Source organism: Xenopus laevis, chromosome 1S (genome assembly GCF_017654675.1).
Source record: "Xenopus laevis strain J_2021 chromosome 1S, Xenopus_laevis_v10.1, whole genome shotgun sequence".
Lineage (NCBI taxonomy): Eukaryota > Metazoa > Chordata > Amphibia > Anura > Pipidae > Xenopus > Xenopus laevis.
Genome location: NC_054372.1, coordinates 172792864 through 172811951, shown reverse-complemented (window position 1 = coordinate 172811951; position 19088 = coordinate 172792864). Strand labels below are relative to the sequence as shown.

Here is a 19088-nt window from a genome sequence, read left to right as displayed (position 1 = left end):
GGCACCATCTCTCCCTACTATACCTGCTATCCCACAGTCCCTTCCCAGAGACTATTATCCACTGTTACTATAGGCACCATCTCTCCCTACTATACCTGCTATCCCACAGCCACAGTCCCTTCCCAGAGACTATTATCCACTGTTAATATAGGCACCATCTCTCCCTACTATACCTGCTATCCCACAGTCACACTCCCAGAGACTATTATCCCACTGTTACTATAGGCACCATCTCTCCCTACTATACCTGCTATCCCACAGTCACACTCCCTTCCCAGAGACTATTATCCCACTGTTACTATAGGCTCCATCTCTCCCGACTATACCTGCTATCCCACAGCCACACTCCCTTCCCAGAGACTATTATCTCACTGTTACTATAAGCACCATTATTCCCTACTATACATGCTATCCCACAGTCACAGTCCCTTCCCAGATACTATTATCCCACTGTTACTATAGGCACCATCTCTCCGTCTTAACAGTTACTTTAAAAGAAATATAAACCTTCAAAACAAATGTAACATTTCTCAGCTTGTTCTTCGGAGCAATGTTAAAATTTAATTTTTGTTTTGTTTTCAAGAAAATTAAGTTTGTGAAAAAAGAAAAGTCTTGTCATGTTACTCTGCTTAGATCTGAGCTGAAAAATGTCAAGTGACTTTTCTCTGCTCATTAACTTAATTTTTTCTGTTACACATTCATGATATTAGCAGTCTAAAAACAGCTTTGCAGCTCCCACACAATGGAAGGCTGCTTTTAAAATATATTTTATACTGATAAAGGACATTACAAGAAAAAAAACAAACCAATAAACTATGAACAGCCCCTATGTTCATATGTTGTCTGTAAACAACAAGCTAATCATTTATAGAACAAAACAAGCTGGTGAGAAATGTTCTAAATATTTAACATAGTGAGGATGTGACACAAAGTGTGACAGTGTGGACACGTATGAGTGTGACAGCAAGTGTGGGAAACTAAGTGTGACAGTAGTGGGACTAGTACACTTAGGGTGACAGGGCTTCATGGTGAGGATTTGAAGTTTGTATTCTGATTGGTTTATCATTGGTAGGGAATCCCTATTACATTAAGACCTGATTTCTTGTATCAGGGAGTCGCAGTCCCACTAGGCCCCCTCCAACAAGCACAGCAGAGGCCATCAGAATAGGGATGGCTTTGGTGATTCCAACTAGTGACCCAAAGATCAGGTTTCCAAGTACTGCGGCTCCTTTACAAAGTGCATTCAAAAATCCAAATCCAGTTGCTCTGCAAAAGACAAAATAGCAAAGTGAGAAGCAATGGAACAGTATAGAAGTAACTGAGATTTAATCTTGCCAGACATGGTCCCTCCAGGCTTCAGACTGCCTATGATTAAGTGCCCCCTGCTGGCACAGAACACTTTAGGCTATTGTCTTTGAAGCTGTTGAGATAAACTTAATTCTCTTTAATAAGCTGCATTTCTACTTGGTCTGGATTTGTTCCAGTCTTATATTTGTGTCCATGTATAAGGTCCTCCTGAGGACATGCCTCATTGACATCTGGTCGAATTCAGCCAGGTATCTATGAGGCAGGTTTAAAAAACCCACATTTCTTATTGGCTTATTGAGGTTGTCCTCATCCAATGGGTTTTCATAATACCACAGTATGATAACCAAATGAGCAGATCCGTGGCCAAAGGCAGATGACATTTTCAAACATGTTGATATTGGTTTGAATTATATATATAATGTAGGATTATGGCCCAAACAAAAGATATAAAGGGTGGTGAGAATGAGTTGGGGCCACTCTTATTTCTACATCTGCTGATGCCACACCCACAGACAGAAAATCCATCAGCAGTTATGGACAGACAGACTACTATCCAGTAGGATTATTGCATGGTCTGGTAGAACACAGCCTTGTTTTGTGCTGAAAGCAACTTGGAAAACACAGATGTATGTCATTGTACGGTACCTTTTATCTGTAGGGAAGAGTTCCACAGTGACCACATCAAGGGAGTTCCATGCTGAAATAGTCAACCCATTGTACACACACAACATGCCCACCATCATAGACTCGCTGGTACCGAACCACAAAAAGAAACAGCTGATGCCAGAAAGTACCATGGAGCCTCCTGAAAAGACAGAAAATGATTTGGATGAGAGTTATAGTGTGATTTCATTTTACAAGTTTTTCCTGCTTCTTGAGAAAGGGCCATGCCTGAAACATGTCGTGTGATTTGTAGTCAATAATAAAATGGTTTAGCAGTATCTGCTTCTATGAGTGCTCTCCTTTAACTACTATTTTATGGACTAATATGGGATTGTGGTAACACTTTATGGAGGATTGAGGCGACGACAAACTTATTCTAGCATCGGCAGAGCGAAGGAACAATCTCCCTGTTTTTCCTGCTTCTGTGTTCAAACCAGGAAAGGTATTTATAATATAGGGACTGCATTCCTCATAAACAATAATTATGCAACAGGTCAACATTTGACTCTGCTACATGTTAGTTAGCAAGGACGCATCACTGGACATTGTTATTTTGCTACTTGCACCTTGTGTTTATTGCACATGTAATATATAATATATATACCACACAGGTCTCTTAATGAGACCCTTTTGATCTTGTTAGATCCTAGTCACAAGAGCAGGAAAGTGGGGTGGGTCATTTTAAAATTAAATTTGTAATAACAGCCCAGTCCTTGGCTCGTGATTCATGGGCTAGGCCAGTCAAATAACAGCCAGGAGTAAACCCTACGTACAGGTATAACCTACACTAACTAGTCCTATATACAACTAGTTTGTACATAGGCCTTGACAGGTGAACAACTTGGACCCCAAGATGTTATATGAGGCCAAAGTGGCCTTCCTTCTTTCCCAACCCCCTTATAACAGTCTTCAGCAGCACAGCAAATTAATGTTAGGGACCCAAACATATACAAAGGCTGTCCTGTTTTACCAATATATATTGAAATTGCTCATTATTTGGGTCTCATTGGTCCCCTATACCTCCTGCCCCCCCCCCTGCAGCCACAGGGTCTGCTTTCTCTGTAATTACTCCCCTGGACTCCAGAATCCAGTCCTTTTCTTAGGAAAAAACCCTAGAGGTTGCTGGCATCTAGTGATCAAACATGAATTTATACCATAACTATATGAAAACAAGTTACACACCCAGGAGGTAATTTAAAGCACCTATACCAAAATGATACGTTTACCACACCAGTGTTACAAATTACTAACTCTGTCTAGATGATAAATCAGCCACATTCATACCTAACATTGTTAGTCTTCCAATCTTGTCCATCAGTAGAGCAGAGACAATGTTGCCTGGAAGAACTGCTAAGGTGCCAAGGAAGTTAACAAAATAGATCCAGTAGGCACTGTAATCATCATCAAAGGTGATCTGGCAGCCGATTTTGGGAAGGATGAATGTGCAGTTTATCGTGACACTGTCGGTGAACTTGTATTTCTCTAGATCTGCAGAAAATTAAATGTAAATATTAGACCCATTTATATCCTACTTTTACACTAGGTTAGTGTAGCATCTCAGTATAATTTTATCCATCAGGCTCTAGCTTAAGAGCAAAGGCACACAGTACATTTTGTCACGTAAACTGTCTCTTTAGGACTCTATTTAGGGTTGCCACCTGTCTTGTTTTGAACTAGACAGTCCCATTTTTACATGGGCTATCTGGTTCAACACTGCCTACCTAGATTTCCTAAGTCCGGAATCTGGACAGAACTCTGCCCTGACTTACCAAAGTTTTGCCAGTTATGGGCCACTGTGTCATAAGCCTGCCCTCTGACATCACCAGCCCACCGCCTGGTGTCACCAGACTTCCCCTATGTATCAATGTTCCACCACCCTACGTCCTCCATTGTATTCCCTGTCCAGACCATCAGCCCATGAATATTGGTGTTTCTAGCACCACCCCTCGTCCCCAGTGCTGACCTCGTTCCCCAGTGCTGACCAGGGGGGCCGCAGCACTAATGCAGAGAGTGCAATTGCGCTCTCTTACACAAGAATAGACAACTTTCCGGTTTAAAAAAAACAGAAATTTGGTTCTTAAAATTACCAGGAGCTGCTTTTTGCCATTGAAGTGCAGTGCCTCTACCCACGAAAGGTGGCAATCCTAATATTTTGCATTGTGAGAAGTACATTGTACATGGTAATACAGGTATGGGACCTGTTATCCAGAATGCTCGGGACCTGGGACTTTCAGGATAACAGCTCTTTCTGTAATTTGGACCTTCATACAGTAAGTCTACTAGAAAATCATGTAAACATTAAATAAACCTAATAGGCAGGACCGGATTTCAAGAAGCGGCGCCCCAAGGCCGGATGGTACCAGCGTCGGGCTCTTCTGCCGCGTACGCCCCCCCGCCAACACATGGTCCTAGCAACGGCCCCGCATGCGCGAGTGCACTTTCAAGCACCGGAGCACTGGGGAGCTTTGAGTCCTCAGTGCTCCTTAGGGACCCCTCGGTGCAGATTCAGGCATTGGAGTTCAACACAGCCATCTGGTAATCTGAGACTGAGACCAGCAAAGCGGCGCATGTGCAGTTGGAGCAATTTCCCGGTTTGCGACAACTGTGCATGCACCGAAATGGATGGAAATTGCAGAAGAGCCGGAAGAAGACACGAAGACCTGGAAGATGGCTGCGGTGAACTCTGATCCCTGAATCTGCACCAAGGGGTAAGTATTAAGTTAGGGGCATTTCCCCGGGGGGTAGCTAGGCTGGGGGGATGGAGGGAGGGGGGTCTATGTGTGGTGGGGGTTAGTGGGTTTTTTGGTAAACAGTTGAATTCTCGCTTAATCTTTGCCACCCTAGGCCCAGGCCTTTGTGGCCTTGCCACATATCTGGGCCTGCCAATAGGCTGGTTCTGCTACCAATAAGAATTAATTATCTTAGTTTGGATCATGTACAAGGTACATCATTGTTAAAAACTTGGATAAAATGTAGTCTATGGGAGACAAGGGGTCTGGGGCATGACTCTACTTTTTCAGCTGGTCAGACCAGAGGCCAGATGTTCTGTCATATCCTTGCTTGTTAGTAAAATGATTATCAAACTAAGGGAGGAGATGGTGGCAAGGAACAAAGCAGAACCTCTGGGGAAACTTTTATAATAAACCAGGGAAATCCTACATAAGAAATCTGACTATTCCTTCCTCTTTTTTATTTTCATCATGTATGCACAAAAGGTAAATCAAGGTAGTTTAGTGGTCCCTTTAGCTTCCACAGAGCTTAAGACATGCATAAGACACACATCTATCTTTCATATAGGAGAAAAGAAAGACGCTGACTGATTCTTATTCTTACATCCCTTGTTGCACATAATGGCAACCAGGAACCCAGGATTGGAGTCTTTGTTTAGTGAAGGATGAATGTGACAGTTGCAGTTACAGTAGGCATAATGTAGTACCACATACATGCAGTATTCCCTATAGGTGGGGCACAAAAATTAGAAATAAGGTGAGTGGAGTAACCTTGAACAGTAAGGGTCAACACCAAATATTGACTCATAAGAGGTAGGTGGGGGCATCAGATAAAGAAGTTTGAAAGCAGGGCTGGAACTAGGGGTAGGCAGAAGAGGCACCTGCTTAGGGTGCAATGATGTTGGGACACTGGTGCCTGTTCAAGACTCCTCTGCCTACCCCTAGTCCAGATTCGCTCCCTTCTGCAGCTTTCACCTCCCTTCTCTGTCACTGGCTCCTACCTCCATCCTCTGCCCTGACTCTTACTCTTCGTAGCCCCTTGCTATGGTGCATGATTGCTCTCACTAACGCTTTCGCAGGGGGGATCAGAGTTAACCAACCAGGTTGCCTAGGGCGCCCGGTCGGCTTGGCCCGGGCCCTGTTTGCATACCTCCCAACTGTCCCGTTTTTAGAGGGACAGTCTCTCTTTTGACAGCTCAACCCACAGTCCAGCGTTGGACTGGGACACCAGGGGCCCACCCAAAAACCTTAGAACAGGGGACCACCCAAAACACGTAGACTATTATTCTTCCTCTCCTCACTCAACCTCTATTCTCCTAGTCTCTTTTCTTTACATACTATAACCATCTATTTAGCCTCGTTAAAAATAGGGAATGGTCATGAAATAGGCCAAATGTTTAGCAGCATGAGGGCCCACTGACACCTGAGCCCACCGGGAGTTTTCCTGGTATCCTGGTGGGCCAGTCCGACACTGCCGCAGTCCCTCATTTGTACTGGAAAGTCTCGTTTTTCTCTTCACTGAACAGGCAAAAAATGTTTCTAACATAATTGGCTTTTGGCAGAGCGCCCAGAACAGCCACAGCAGAAGATAAGATACTTTTGTAATAATTTCGAGATAAGCAAATGAGTAATTGTAACAATTTAAGATAACAGGTCCCTTTAGAAAAGTCACAGCTTAAAGGGCAATTCACCTTCATTAGCAAAACTGTAATAACTGAAAAACACGGAAATATGTTCAAACTTTCATAACCTGCCAAATTTGTAAAATTAACATGGTAATTAGTGGGTGTGGCCAAAATTTTTCGCCGCGCTACGCGTGGCAACATTTTTGTCCCTCTTTTTATTTGCAAAATGTTGGGAGGTGTGCTGTTTGAAAGCCTCCACACTCTGGAAAACAAAATGACTACTTAGGAAAATGTTTTGACATTGAACTGTGTTCATAGAATGCGGTTACAAAGGCATGTACCAGCAATACACATTATTGACTTGTGGGTCCTAGGAGGGGGATTCCTCGGGCAGAATTACTTCCAGAGATGTGTTTCAGTTTTCAGTTTCAGAAGGGACTTGTACAGAGGCAAAAAAGGAACAATGTTCAGATTTTGTATATCAGCAGCCACAAGGTGTCACCAAATTCATGCATTTTATCTACAGATCTTGGGAACCTCAAGTAACATTGCTGCCTACAAAAGCACCAGAAAACAGCTGTTTCTCTGATATGGACGGGAAATGATTAAAGTTGCATAAAAATAATATTTGGTCTGCCCCGCTGGAAAGAAAATACATTTGTATCTTTTAAATAAAACATATTTCTGCAGTATGTTCAGCTTTTGACAATATTATTTCTCTGCAGCTGTTGTATAACTTTATTTATGGCTGAAATTGTTTTCAATGTTTAGAGTTAGTGTACATACAGTAGAACCCCCATTTTACGTTTTTTTACGTAAATGATGTAAAATCCAGGAAAATGTAAAATCAAGGAAATGTGTTATGCAATATATATATAGGTGGGACCACAACGGTGTAAAATGAGAGAAAGCTTAAAAACAGAGTCATGTAAAATGATGTACCCCCATGTTGTTTGCGGGTATGTTGGTTTAATATCGATGACATCCTGGAATGGAGAATTATTTTCTGCTGAAAAATAAAAATGCTTTTACCCTGTAAAAGGAAGTGTTTTGTCATGATCTGTAAATACTCTTAACATATCAGTATTTTTAATACGTAACTAATTATTTAATACAAATACATTCTCGGTGTAATATGGGTGTATTGATTTTATTCATGTTAATCACATATGGGTGCCTCCATGTTGGGCATTTTACATTCTAGTTTCCTGCACCGCATTATATATAAATGCCTGGAGGAACCTATACAATTCAAAAGCCAGACAGGCTGTATAATCTGCTCAGACTTACTGCAACTTGCTTTCAGCAGAACAAGCAATTTAACCCTGTAATTTCCAGCAGTCTTGCAGCATACCTGCCAACATTTGAAAAATAGAAAGAGGGACAAAAAGATTTGCCGCGCGTATCGCAGTAGAATTCTTTTGACCATGTTCATTTTATGGCCACACCCCCTTAATACCAAATCCATTTTATAAAATTTGGCAGGTTATGGAAAGTCTGAAAATATTTCTGGGGGTTTTAAGGTCAGATTTACTAAAGAGCGAAGTTAGTGTTTGACACTCTTGACGTAACTTTGCATTTTAGTAAATTAGCGTTGTCTGAGCAAATTTTTCGAAGGCGAAGTGTAGCGATGTCAAAGCCGTCACTGGCGACTTTTCACCGGTTAGTGAATCTGCTCCTATGTGTTATTATAGTTTTGCTAATGAAAGTGCATTGCCCTTTAAGCAGCAGGTCTTAGCTTCCCCAAGAGACCTGCTTATCTTAAATTGCTATAATTGTTTCTTTGCTAAACCTAAATTGTAACATGCCCCGTATTCTAGGCTCTCTGCCAAAAGCCAATTAAGATTTAGAAACTTTGTATCTTTTTATGGCTGTTTAGTGCAGGAGATCAAAGATAACCTCGGGACATTTCAGTAACAATCCGGGACTGTGGGTTGAGCTGTCAAAATCGTGACTGTCCTGCGAAAAACGGCAGTTGGGAGGTATGTTGCAGGTTTGATATATAAGGAGGCTTCAGTGAGCTGAATATACTACATGCCCAAACCATTCTGCAAGTGTGAAGCCCCCTTTTTAGCAGCTGTATGGAAGTTGCAGCCCCTCCTCACTTTTCATCAAATCTACTATCCATCCACGTGAACAACCAGATTACACAATATACACAATATCTGACCATCTGGGTGTAAACATGCATCAGTTGAAACTGTAACAAAAGAGAGGGCTGTGCTCTCACCTGTGTTGACAAAATGAGTGTCTATGAGGGTACAATTCCTAAAGTAAGTGTTGATTGAAGTCACATCTTCAAAGTAGCATTTTTCGAACACAGAGTCTTGGAAGACAACGGACTTAAACTTCATTGATATGAACCTGTTGGGGGAAGTAAACAGTTGTTTTGACTGACTTCTCCCTGCCTCTGTATTGGCTACAGTCACATTTCATGACTTCTGTCCAGTGATTAGGTGCTCGGTTGAGTAGGTCAGGGTGGAACTATCAATCAACGTACAGGAATAGAGTGTCAGATGGGATGTGAGTCAAGCAGTTGGGTGGATGTTCTCACAGCACAACATGTCCAAAAAGGTTATCAATAGAGATATACAGTATGAGAAATGTAATGCTCAAAGCAGACCAGCCGGTAATAAGAAGCCTTCTAATCACAAAAAACATTTTTTTAGTAGTGTTCGCAATGTCACCACCACATCTGTCTGTTTCCCATAAATCTCTATGAGAAGCAGTGAAATTTGAGATTTGATGCTGGTGTTTTCTGACTGAGCATGGCAGTGGTCAACGCGTACTTTTTGTTTAATCAATGGGTTTTGACTTATTGGGCCTTATTTATTAACATACATGCTTAAAGGAGAACTAAACTCCCCAATAAGAAAAGCCTCTACTTACTACCCTAGGTAGTCCCCCCTCCCTGCATAGTTAGTTACCTCTGAAATTGCCCCTAAGAGTTTGCTCACATATCTGTGCAGAGTAAGCATGCGGAGCTCATTGGCGCCACCTTCTGGATCAACATCTTCTTTTGTAAAGGAGAGCCGGGCGCATGCACAGTTGGAGCAGTCTTTCAGTTTGTAGCAACTGCACATGCGCCAAAAGTGCTGGAAATTGCCGAAGGGAAGGAAGAGGACCCAAAGAAGACCGAAGATATGGAAGATGGCATCAATGAGCTCCACTGCGCTTACTCTGCACCGATACATGAGCAAACTCTTAGGGGTAACTAACTATGCAGGGGGGAAAGCAGAGAGGGGTGACTTCCTAGGGTAGTAGGTAGGGGCTCTTCTAATTGGGGGGAGGGTTTATTTATCTTTTAATTGTACCAGTTCTGTTGCCAATAACAACCCATGAGCGATTATTTATGATTCGTCTATTAAAAGTTGTAAGATGAAAACAAAGATGTGATTTGTTACTATGGGTTCCACTGGGGTAATTTAGCACCTATGTTTGTTAATCAGACCCCGATAAATTGGTTTGTCAAAGGCCTAACTTTGCCTATGGTTAATATTAATATGTGTTATGTATAACTTTATTTATAGAGCGCAGTATCTTACAATATATACTGTAAAATAAAAAAAAGTACATAATAATTACAATAATTACATGGGTATATATACATACACAGAACTTAAGTGCCATGTGTAAGGGAGACAGTAAGTTCCTGGAGCTTACAGTCTATTTTATAAAATGTCTACAGAAAGGACAGTGGCACAAGATGACTGCAAGAGCGTTGTCCATTGTCAATAAGTAACAGTATGCAAAGTATATTACCAAGTGATGACACTGAAGACATCATGTTGGACATTTTAAATGGTATTACTTCAATGATCACTGACATTGGGGGGTCACTATTTAAGGGAGTGTACCAGCAAAGGGTTACCTATGTAATATGGATTTATCTGTAAAAGCCTCTTCACATTATCATCTACTTTGCTGATTTCTCTTAAGTATTAGATCCTAACATAATCTGCTCAGTCAAGGTTATGGCAAGTTCCATATTAAAAATATTGATTTGCTTCTAAAATAACTGACGTTTGCAAGTAAATCATTAAAGTCAATACATTGTAACCATGAGATGTAACGCAGGATGGATATACCTGTCATTGATGAACACTGCATTCTTATGAATCTGATTTTCCAAAGTGTAGTTGAATTTGTAGTCTGAGATGGTGCTCCCATTAAAACGTTTCACTCGTAAAGCATATTCATCGGATTGAAGGTGTCTAATAACATCAGAGAACCAGACTGATAATCCGTAGTATCTTCAGAAAAAAAGAATAAGAGAATTTACTCGAATTACTTATAGATCAGATTTTAAAACTTTGATTCAAGGTCAAAACAGATGTCAACCAGATATGTGATTGAACAAATCAATCAAATAAATCTTACCCAAATGATAGAGTGAGCCACACTATAGTCAGTTTGATTGTGTTGTCTTTTACAGGATACTCGAAGCACCTCGTAAACGTTAGCCATATCTGGAAAGAAATACATTACAAGATTAAAAAAAAAAATCTTAAATCCACAGACATTATTTCTAAAAATACCTGCAAATAAACAATAAATATCACTGCATTATTATTATGGTATTAGTTTTGTAAATTTAGAACTTGATATGGACAAGTCAAGTGGTGCTCATTTACAGGCTGTCAGATCAAAGGACATAATAAAGTGTCCTATCTCTCTGCATCAACTGAAAGCTTTCCCAATGTCTGAACGTCTGACTCTTAAGGGTCTACATTGTTTTGCATAACAAACATGGAATTGTCAAAGAATTGCTGATAATGTGTGTGGAGAGCTTTAAAGTGTAGGCACTTTAATTGGCATAACCAGGAGTTGAGTTGGCCACACAGAGGCATTTTTCAGATTCCAATTTGAGTCTATTGTATGTTTGAGTCCTTTAATCCAAGTCAACATCTTATCTACCCAATTATATTTGAGCCCTTTAGACCAAGACAGCATCTTATCTACCCATGTATGGGGCCCTTTGATGGGGCTACCTGACCGATATCTGGACAAAAATCACCAGTCCTTGCCCTGACAGCCCCTATTTCGGTTGCTGTAATATATACGTTTGGCCCCAGTGCCATTGAATTAGTCTGATATCAAACACCTTTGGAGACCTTGCCAAAACAAGATATTATTAAGTATGGCCACATTAGCTTGATTATGGTTGGATTTGTTTTGTTGTAATTATATTTCATTGTTGCTTTAAACTGCTTTACCAGAATTGTGATTCTTTATTCAGATAGCAGATGCCTCTAATAGCCTTAATATCTTATCCCATAATGCACACAACTGTTCATTATGCTCCAAGAACCCCCTGTGATGCTGGAGGCCAAGGATAAATGCCTCCTGTTCAGTAACTTCAAAGCATCTTTGTAATGTGGGAACCTATCTAGGGTCCAAACCTGTAAAACAACCTTCAACCTGTCCAACATAGTCAAACCAAATCCACAATTTTGCCACTCAACTCATAGATAGACAGAATTCCTAAGACCCCTGCCATTGACATCATTCATGTGATGAAAGTAACTAGCCAACCCTTCATGGCAAATCAAGTCTGTGTGATTGGTCAAAGCCAACAATTGAGACCCCTGTAAATAGGCTGCTGATTATCCAGTTCATGCACAAATAGATTTCTGCAGGTATTGTTAGAAATATAGATATTAGGAAGGCCCTGCCCAACTGTATTTACTTACTCCATAGAACTCTGTGCGGATTCTGACAAAGCATCTCCTATACCACGTTCCTGTGTCTGATTCAATTTCAATGAGCTCATCAATTTGTTTTGGTGTCTTAATTCTTTGAACCTACAGAAGATAATAAAAGTAAAGGGTTGGATGTTAATAAAAAATATTTAAGTGGAAATACCTTCCATTTATTTCCCATGAATTACAAGGCATAATGTCCTGTATTGAATGACACACTGGAAGTTGAATAGGAAAGGGGCTGAAATGAAAGATAAGTAATAAAACGTAACAATAACAAAAACAGCAAAAACATTGTAGCCTCATAAAGCAGTAGTGTTTTTTTTGTTGGTTGTTGGAGGCAGTGACCCCTATTTGAAAGCTGGAAGAAGGCAAATAATTAAAGATAATATTTACAAAAACGTAAAATTTGCTAAGAACAGGACAATTTTACAACATATAATACTTAAAGGTGTACAACTACTTTAACAGAATTTTGTGTTACCAGAAGAAAAACTTACTGTTGCAGCTTTGATTCAAAATGATGCTTCTATGCTAGTGATGTGCGGGTCAGGTTTTAACGACCCACCCCCGACCCTAACTCGCCCTCCGTGAGCCTGTGCCCACCTGCGACTTCTGGGTTCCTTTTATAGACCTGCGCCGCCCCGCAGATGACGCCACAAAAGGGGCGGGGCAATACAGCGCGCGTCTATAAGAAAAGGAAGTCGGAATCCGGCAGACCAGCAGTACAAGGTGGTGAGGTGCGAGGTCGGCCCGAACCCAGGGGCGATCCTGGCCCCTCCGCCGCCTGAGGCAGCAGCAGTTGCTGCTGCCCCCACCGGAAATTCGCTCTTAAAGTACCAGGAGCAGCATTTATGCTCCTGCCCGAACCTGCCCGACCCGCGGGTAACGGGCCAGCCCCCACATCACTATTCTATACCAAACATAAAAATAGTTACATTTCCATCAATCCACTTTATCAGGAATGCATTAGTCATGATTAAATATGTATATTTCATATATCACGATTAATGGGATCTGTTATTAGGAAATGTGTTATCCAGAAAGCTCCACATCAGGGGAAGGCAGTCTATTGCCTTTTAATACTGTAATATTAAAACAGTAACTTGTATTTGATACCAATTATGATATAATCAAACTTTATTGGGGGCAAAAACAGCCTATTGTGTTTAATACATGTTAAATTATATTTAGCAGACCGGTATGGAGATCCAGATTACAGAAAGATCCCTTATCTGGAAAACCGAAGGTCCCAAGCATTCTGGTTAACAGGTCCCATACAATTATATGCACAGGACATTATGTACTGTTCCAGTTTATTAAATAGGTGAGCTCAGAAGATGATGGAAAGTGACTCAATGGCTGCTGCTATAATATATTAATGAATACAGAGCTGTGTGAGTTTCCCCACAGTGTTTGCCAGAGATTCTCTGATATAAATCAATGGCTGGGTAGCTTTGCCTAATTAAAGCTGAACGTGCAGCCTATCTTGACTGTTACAGATACAGTAGATGTCTGACACTTGTCTACACTCCTTTTTTTAATTTCCTCTTTCATTTTCATGATAACGATGGTAATCAGGGGCAGAGCAATGTCAGAAGAGAGGAGAAAGTGGCAACAAACTACAGGGCCAATTGATTCAGCTTTGTGTAACTGCCTAAAGCAACAGTGACCTTAAAGGGGTTGTTCATCTTTGAGTTAAAGGGGAAGTAAAGTCTAAAATAGAATAAGGCTAGAAATGCTGTATTTTGCATACTAAACATAAACATGAACTTACTGCACCACAAGCCTAATCAAAGTTGGCCACAGGGGGTCACCATCTTGTAACTTTGTTATACATCTTTGCAAGACTAAGACTGTGCACATGCTCAGTGTGGTCTGGGCTGCTTAGTGATCATCATAAATTATGAAAACACAAAACAAGTCAAATAATATCTGCCAGAAGCCGATACAGCAAGCCATCTGTGAATGAAAGATTATAATCATTTTTCATATTCTTTCCTACCCAATTCATGTATCATTGCTCCGTTTTCTGGCTCCTTGCTATCTTCCCATCTCCTTCGAAAGTGGCCTTCAAAGTTTTGTTGGTTCAAGTTCCCCTTTCATGTCAAACTTTTGAACAGGGCACCCTTGACTCATAACTGGGTTACAGATACTGCATATGAAAACATCGCTGTTCTGCCATTTTGGGTAGTTTGAAGAATATCTAGGGCAGTTAATAAGTGTTCACCGCCAAATCTCACCCTGATTAAATGTCAAACTTCCAGACGTATCTAAAAATGCAAAAGGACATTCTCCACCAACTCTTAACCTAAATGGCCTTGAAGCTGGGACCTTCCGACCATAACTTTGGGCACCCTACAGTTTGGGAAACACAGCCTTTCTCCTTCTATTTCTTTTTTTCTCACCTTTCTGTTCCTTCACATTACAAAGGATGAATGAACATTAACACAAGTCAAATGTAAAGTCAAATGTAAGGCTACATTTATGCAGTAAGATCTTACAGTGAAGACTTTTTCAGGCTCACCACGAGCTCTCATGTTCGTGTCATGGATTTGTTTGAGGATCATCCAGGCTTCATCATGTTTCCCAATCTGAAATGTAAACAAGTCAATATTAAACTAACTGCATTGAACCCCCAAAGCAAATTAATGAAGTATCAATAGAGAGAGCAATACATGCATTAAGGTATTTGATTAGCACATACAATTCCATTCCAACTTATAATATTCCTTTACAAATACAGTATTTTTTAGTACTTCCAACAAGGTTACTAAGAGAACTTATTAGAATTTATCTCAGCATTTTCTCAAAGTCTCAAAGGAATGACTTTGAGTATCATTTCCCAAAGCCTGTTATAAGCACATTTAAATGTAGATGAAAACCTTTTAGAGACTTATTCATGCATTTGAAATACATCTGTTCTTTACTGAAAGATGTGCTTAGGCACTGTTATTTCAGCAGCAATTCAAGATCATCAAAATAAATATCATATACGCCAAAAAACCCTTTTTTAGCTAAGACAATATACTAGATAAGGTCCTCGTGGAATAAGGGCTTCATCTCTGAATAATGCAATGCCACCTTTAATGACTCGGTTTCTCAACTACCTTCATATATTAATACTGAAGAATTTAAATAAATTCTATTTATTGTAATTATGTACTCCAATGCTGAATGGGGTTGAAATTAGGTAAGTAAAAATGAATTCTTATGTAAAAAAAATGCAAGACATCTGCATCTGTAGTGGCTTGTATCTAGAGAGGGAAACAAAGAAAATATGTAAATCTGTCTAGAATACACCGTACAGTTTTGGTCTCCACTGCTCAAACAGGACATTATTGAATTAGAGAGGGTACAGAGACGTATCCCGGAAACTACAAAATATAAAAAAATGTAAATGTTATTAAATAAGCATGATAAAAAATGGTACATACTGACCCTTAAATAGTCCACTCTATGCGTTTTGTATGCTCCGGTACTTAGTCATGGTGGACTATTTGAGGGTCAGTATGTACCATTTTTTTATATTTAGTAGTCTCCGGGATACTTTTTTTGAGTAATAATCTGAGAGTGTACTGGGAACTGGGGCAAATCCTGGAGCTTCTATTGCCCTGTGTGGACTGGCAAACCAGACTCCCCCTACATTGAAGGTATTTTCCTATTTACCAGGGTACAGAGAAGGACAACTAAGCTGGTAAAAGGTATGGAAAATCTTAGCTATGAGGAAAGACTGGCCAAATTGGGGATGTTCACGCTGGAGAAGAGGCGCTTAAGGGGTTATATGATAACTATGTATAAATATATAAGGGGATCATATAATAATCTCTCTAATGCTTTATTTACCAGTAGGTCTTTCCAGCTGACACGAGGTCACCCATTCCGATTAGAAGAAAAGAGGTTCCGCCTAAATATTCGGAAGGGGTTTTTTACAGTGAGAACTGTGAAGATGTGGAATTCTCTCCCTGAATCAGTGGTACAGGCTGATACATTAGATAGCTTTAAGAAGGGGTTGGATGGTGTTTAGCAAGTGAGGCAATACAGGGTTATGGGAAATAGCTCATAGTACAAGTTGATCCAGGGACTAGTCCGATTGCCATTTTGGAGTCAGGAAGGAACTTTCCCCCTCTGAGGCAAATTGGAGAGGCTTTAAATGGGGTTTATTGCCTTTCTCTGGATCAACTAGCAGTTAGGCAAGTTTTTTATAGACGTAAAAGGTTGAACTTGATGGCCGAGTGTCTTTTTTCAACCTAACTCACTATGTTACTAAAAAATTCACAAAACTCATTAAAATTTGTGTGCAACATTTTTGTCATGGCAACTTTTTTGTAGCATAATACATTAGAGTCTATGGGCAACTTTATTTTCTACTGGGACATTTTTGTTGCAAGCGAAACTTTCCGCATGGTGAATTTTTTTGCGCCGTCCCTGAAAACTTTCTGGGGGCTGCGGAACATGGTGAAAAAACTCACTCATCGCTGCATGTTTTCTAAGGGGAGCTAAAGATAATGCTCTGCAGAGAATGGGTACAATGGGAATTTATGTGATGTAAACCAGACAGAACGGTGTTAATCTTGTTTATCTAAATTGCTTAGGTGTAAATGAAAGAGAAGGATTGCTATTTTAATGCACTGACTTTGCAGAATCAGCAGAATCTGACAATAATTCAACTGATAGAGCAAACACGAGGAAAAGGGTTGTTCTTCTTAGATCTCACAGTACTGATAACAACAACAGTATGGGGGTTATTTATTAATTTTGACTTCTACATGACCTCTCCAGCTTTTAGATGGAGTTTTTTTGTGGTTTTTACACTTAATAAATAATTTTTTTTTGTTTCGAGAGTAATTATTCAAATACACAATTTTTAGTGCTAAGAAGTTTGATTCATCGAAAAACATATGAATGATAATAAATCAGCCCCTAAGATTCATATGGCCAGATATTCACTGATATGACCATAGTTGTCAGCACATATTTTTGCAGTGGTGGTTAACAGCCTTCCTTTGTCCACAGAATTCTCAAAAAAACATGAATTGAGTAATTGCAGGAAATTGTTTTTGAAGGCCCCAATGTTTGGTCGAACACTACTTTGCCCCCTCCCCTTTCTTCTATCCTGTCTTTTGCCATTCTTCTACCAATTTAGATCTCATGATCTTGGTCACATCTTACACATGCTTAACTCATCTGCTTAGTTCTATTTTTCCCCCCAAAATCACCTTTTCATCTAATTTCATCTATTTTGTACCATTTTTCTACCAAAACAGAATATTTAAATATAAATTGTTTTTTTATATAATTGTTGGTAAAACTGACACTACAGGCATATTGCTAGAATATTTTAGCATTTCTATTCAACATAAATCAGCAATCTCCAAGATTTAGTCAAACCTTATCATAAAATATTTAATTGAATACCCAGTGGTCACCAAAACTAGGAAGAATGGGAAGGTACTGTTAATCATTATGGTGTCCTTTTTACATCATTAACTAGGTAAAATGTATCACAGTTTGTTATTAACCTGGGTATTCTGGACTTTTGATGGGAGATGTGCTATTTACTAGGGATGACCCAAATTTTAGGATTTGGACGAATCCCAAACCCATCACAAAATATTCAGCCAAATACCGAACCCTAAATTGCATATGCAAATCAGGTAAATGAGAGGCAAATCAAAACCGCATGCTGCTTGGTTAAACATTTTTTTACTTCCGTGTTATTTGATGAAAAGTCACATGATTTTTAGGCCGAGTCCAAACCCTGCTGAAAAACGACGAATCCTGCCTGAATCCCAATCTAAATCCTGGATTTGGTGCATCTCAACGATTTACATTTGGTATCTTTTATATTATGTGGTCTTTCCATTACAATGAAAGGCCAAACAATGGAAATGTGCAATACACACGAAAAACTAGTATTAAAGGTAAGGTACAAAGGAGATTGTTTCCAACAGAGGGAGAAACATACAATTTTTAAATAATCTTAAAGTGGCAATGTCACCTCTTTAAAAAGTTGTACTGAAATGGACATGAAAAAACAGGTTAACATAATTCTAAATGCAGTGCCACCTTTTCACCACATCCAGCACCGCGACAATTTGTCATGTCTACATGCTACTGACTACACAACTGAAGCACACAAGACTTCGAAAGCCATCCAATATGTACTATATTTTCCCCCATCTGTTTCCGTGCCTCAAATGTTATCCTTACCTTGAATCCTGAATGTTACAAGATAAAATATATAGCAATAAGTATAATATTCCCTGCTGTCGCCCCCCCCCCCCACCTGTATCTGGGCCTCTATAGCCTATACTGTATATACACCCATGCTCACCTCTAGCAGGAACCGTGGACTTTCTGGCATGAAAGTTAGGGCCACAACTGTGGAAACGCAAGGCAGCGCACACACAATGACAAACACTCTCCAGCTGTGAAACTGATATGCGGATCCCATGCTGAAACTCCAACCTACAAGAAAAAGAAAGAACATATCAAACAGATTGCTTTCATAGTTCCATAGTAAGAAAGACTGAAGCTTATCACATCTATTGGCTGTAAAGATAAAATCTTACCAAACCAGTCCAAACATGTTATATTTATACACATAGTAGCATAAAATACTATTTATTTTGAAAACTAGTTGTAATACTTCTAGAGTGTTTAACTGTACAATCCATCACCTTTTATAAATATTGATTATTTCTCCTTTATTGTAAGGAAGGCCAATCATAAATTCCCTTGATTAATCTATTGGCCCTTCTCTGAACCTTATCAACTCATTTTCCACCTCCTACAATTCTGAATACCTTGACATGATACATAAACCACACTTCAGACCTTTAATCAATTTATCCATTGTGGTAGAGTAACCACAGAGAAGTGTAAAAAGGTGTGTGTTGCCTTTAATTTTCCCATAGTGGAAGATGTTTGCTGTCGGCCCTGGAAGCTATAGTGTTCTGGAAGGAATATGTGAGCCAGATAATCCATTCCAGTGGTCCAGTTCACCTATGTTGGAGCTCACTTTTCATAGGAAGGCTGTCCTGTGGAAAGGTATTTAA

General features: G+C 39.8%; 1 protein-coding gene across 1 annotated transcript in view; it reads right to left on the bottom strand.

Moving 5' to 3' along the window:
* Positions 1 to 431: 431 nt before the first annotated feature.
* The window catches only part of sv2c.S (synaptic vesicle glycoprotein 2C S homeolog), a 99106-nt gene continuing 80449 nt past the window's right edge, over positions 432 to 19088 (bottom strand). Inside the window, exons 5-13 of the mRNA XM_018244439.2 lie at positions 18365 to 18498; positions 14532 to 14621; positions 12019 to 12129; positions 10706 to 10794; positions 10414 to 10578; positions 8556 to 8689; positions 3256 to 3459; positions 1954 to 2113; positions 432 to 1266 (exon numbers count right to left, since the gene is read on the bottom strand). Coding sequence (XP_018099928.1) covers positions 1083 to 1266; positions 1954 to 2113; positions 3256 to 3459; positions 8556 to 8689; positions 10414 to 10578; positions 10706 to 10794; positions 12019 to 12129; positions 14532 to 14621; positions 18365 to 18498 — 1271 coding nt within the window. The 3' untranslated portion in view covers positions 432 to 1082. The remainder of the gene's footprint in view (positions 1267 to 1953; positions 2114 to 3255; positions 3460 to 8555; positions 8690 to 10413; positions 10579 to 10705; positions 10795 to 12018; positions 12130 to 14531; positions 14622 to 18364; positions 18499 to 19088) is intronic.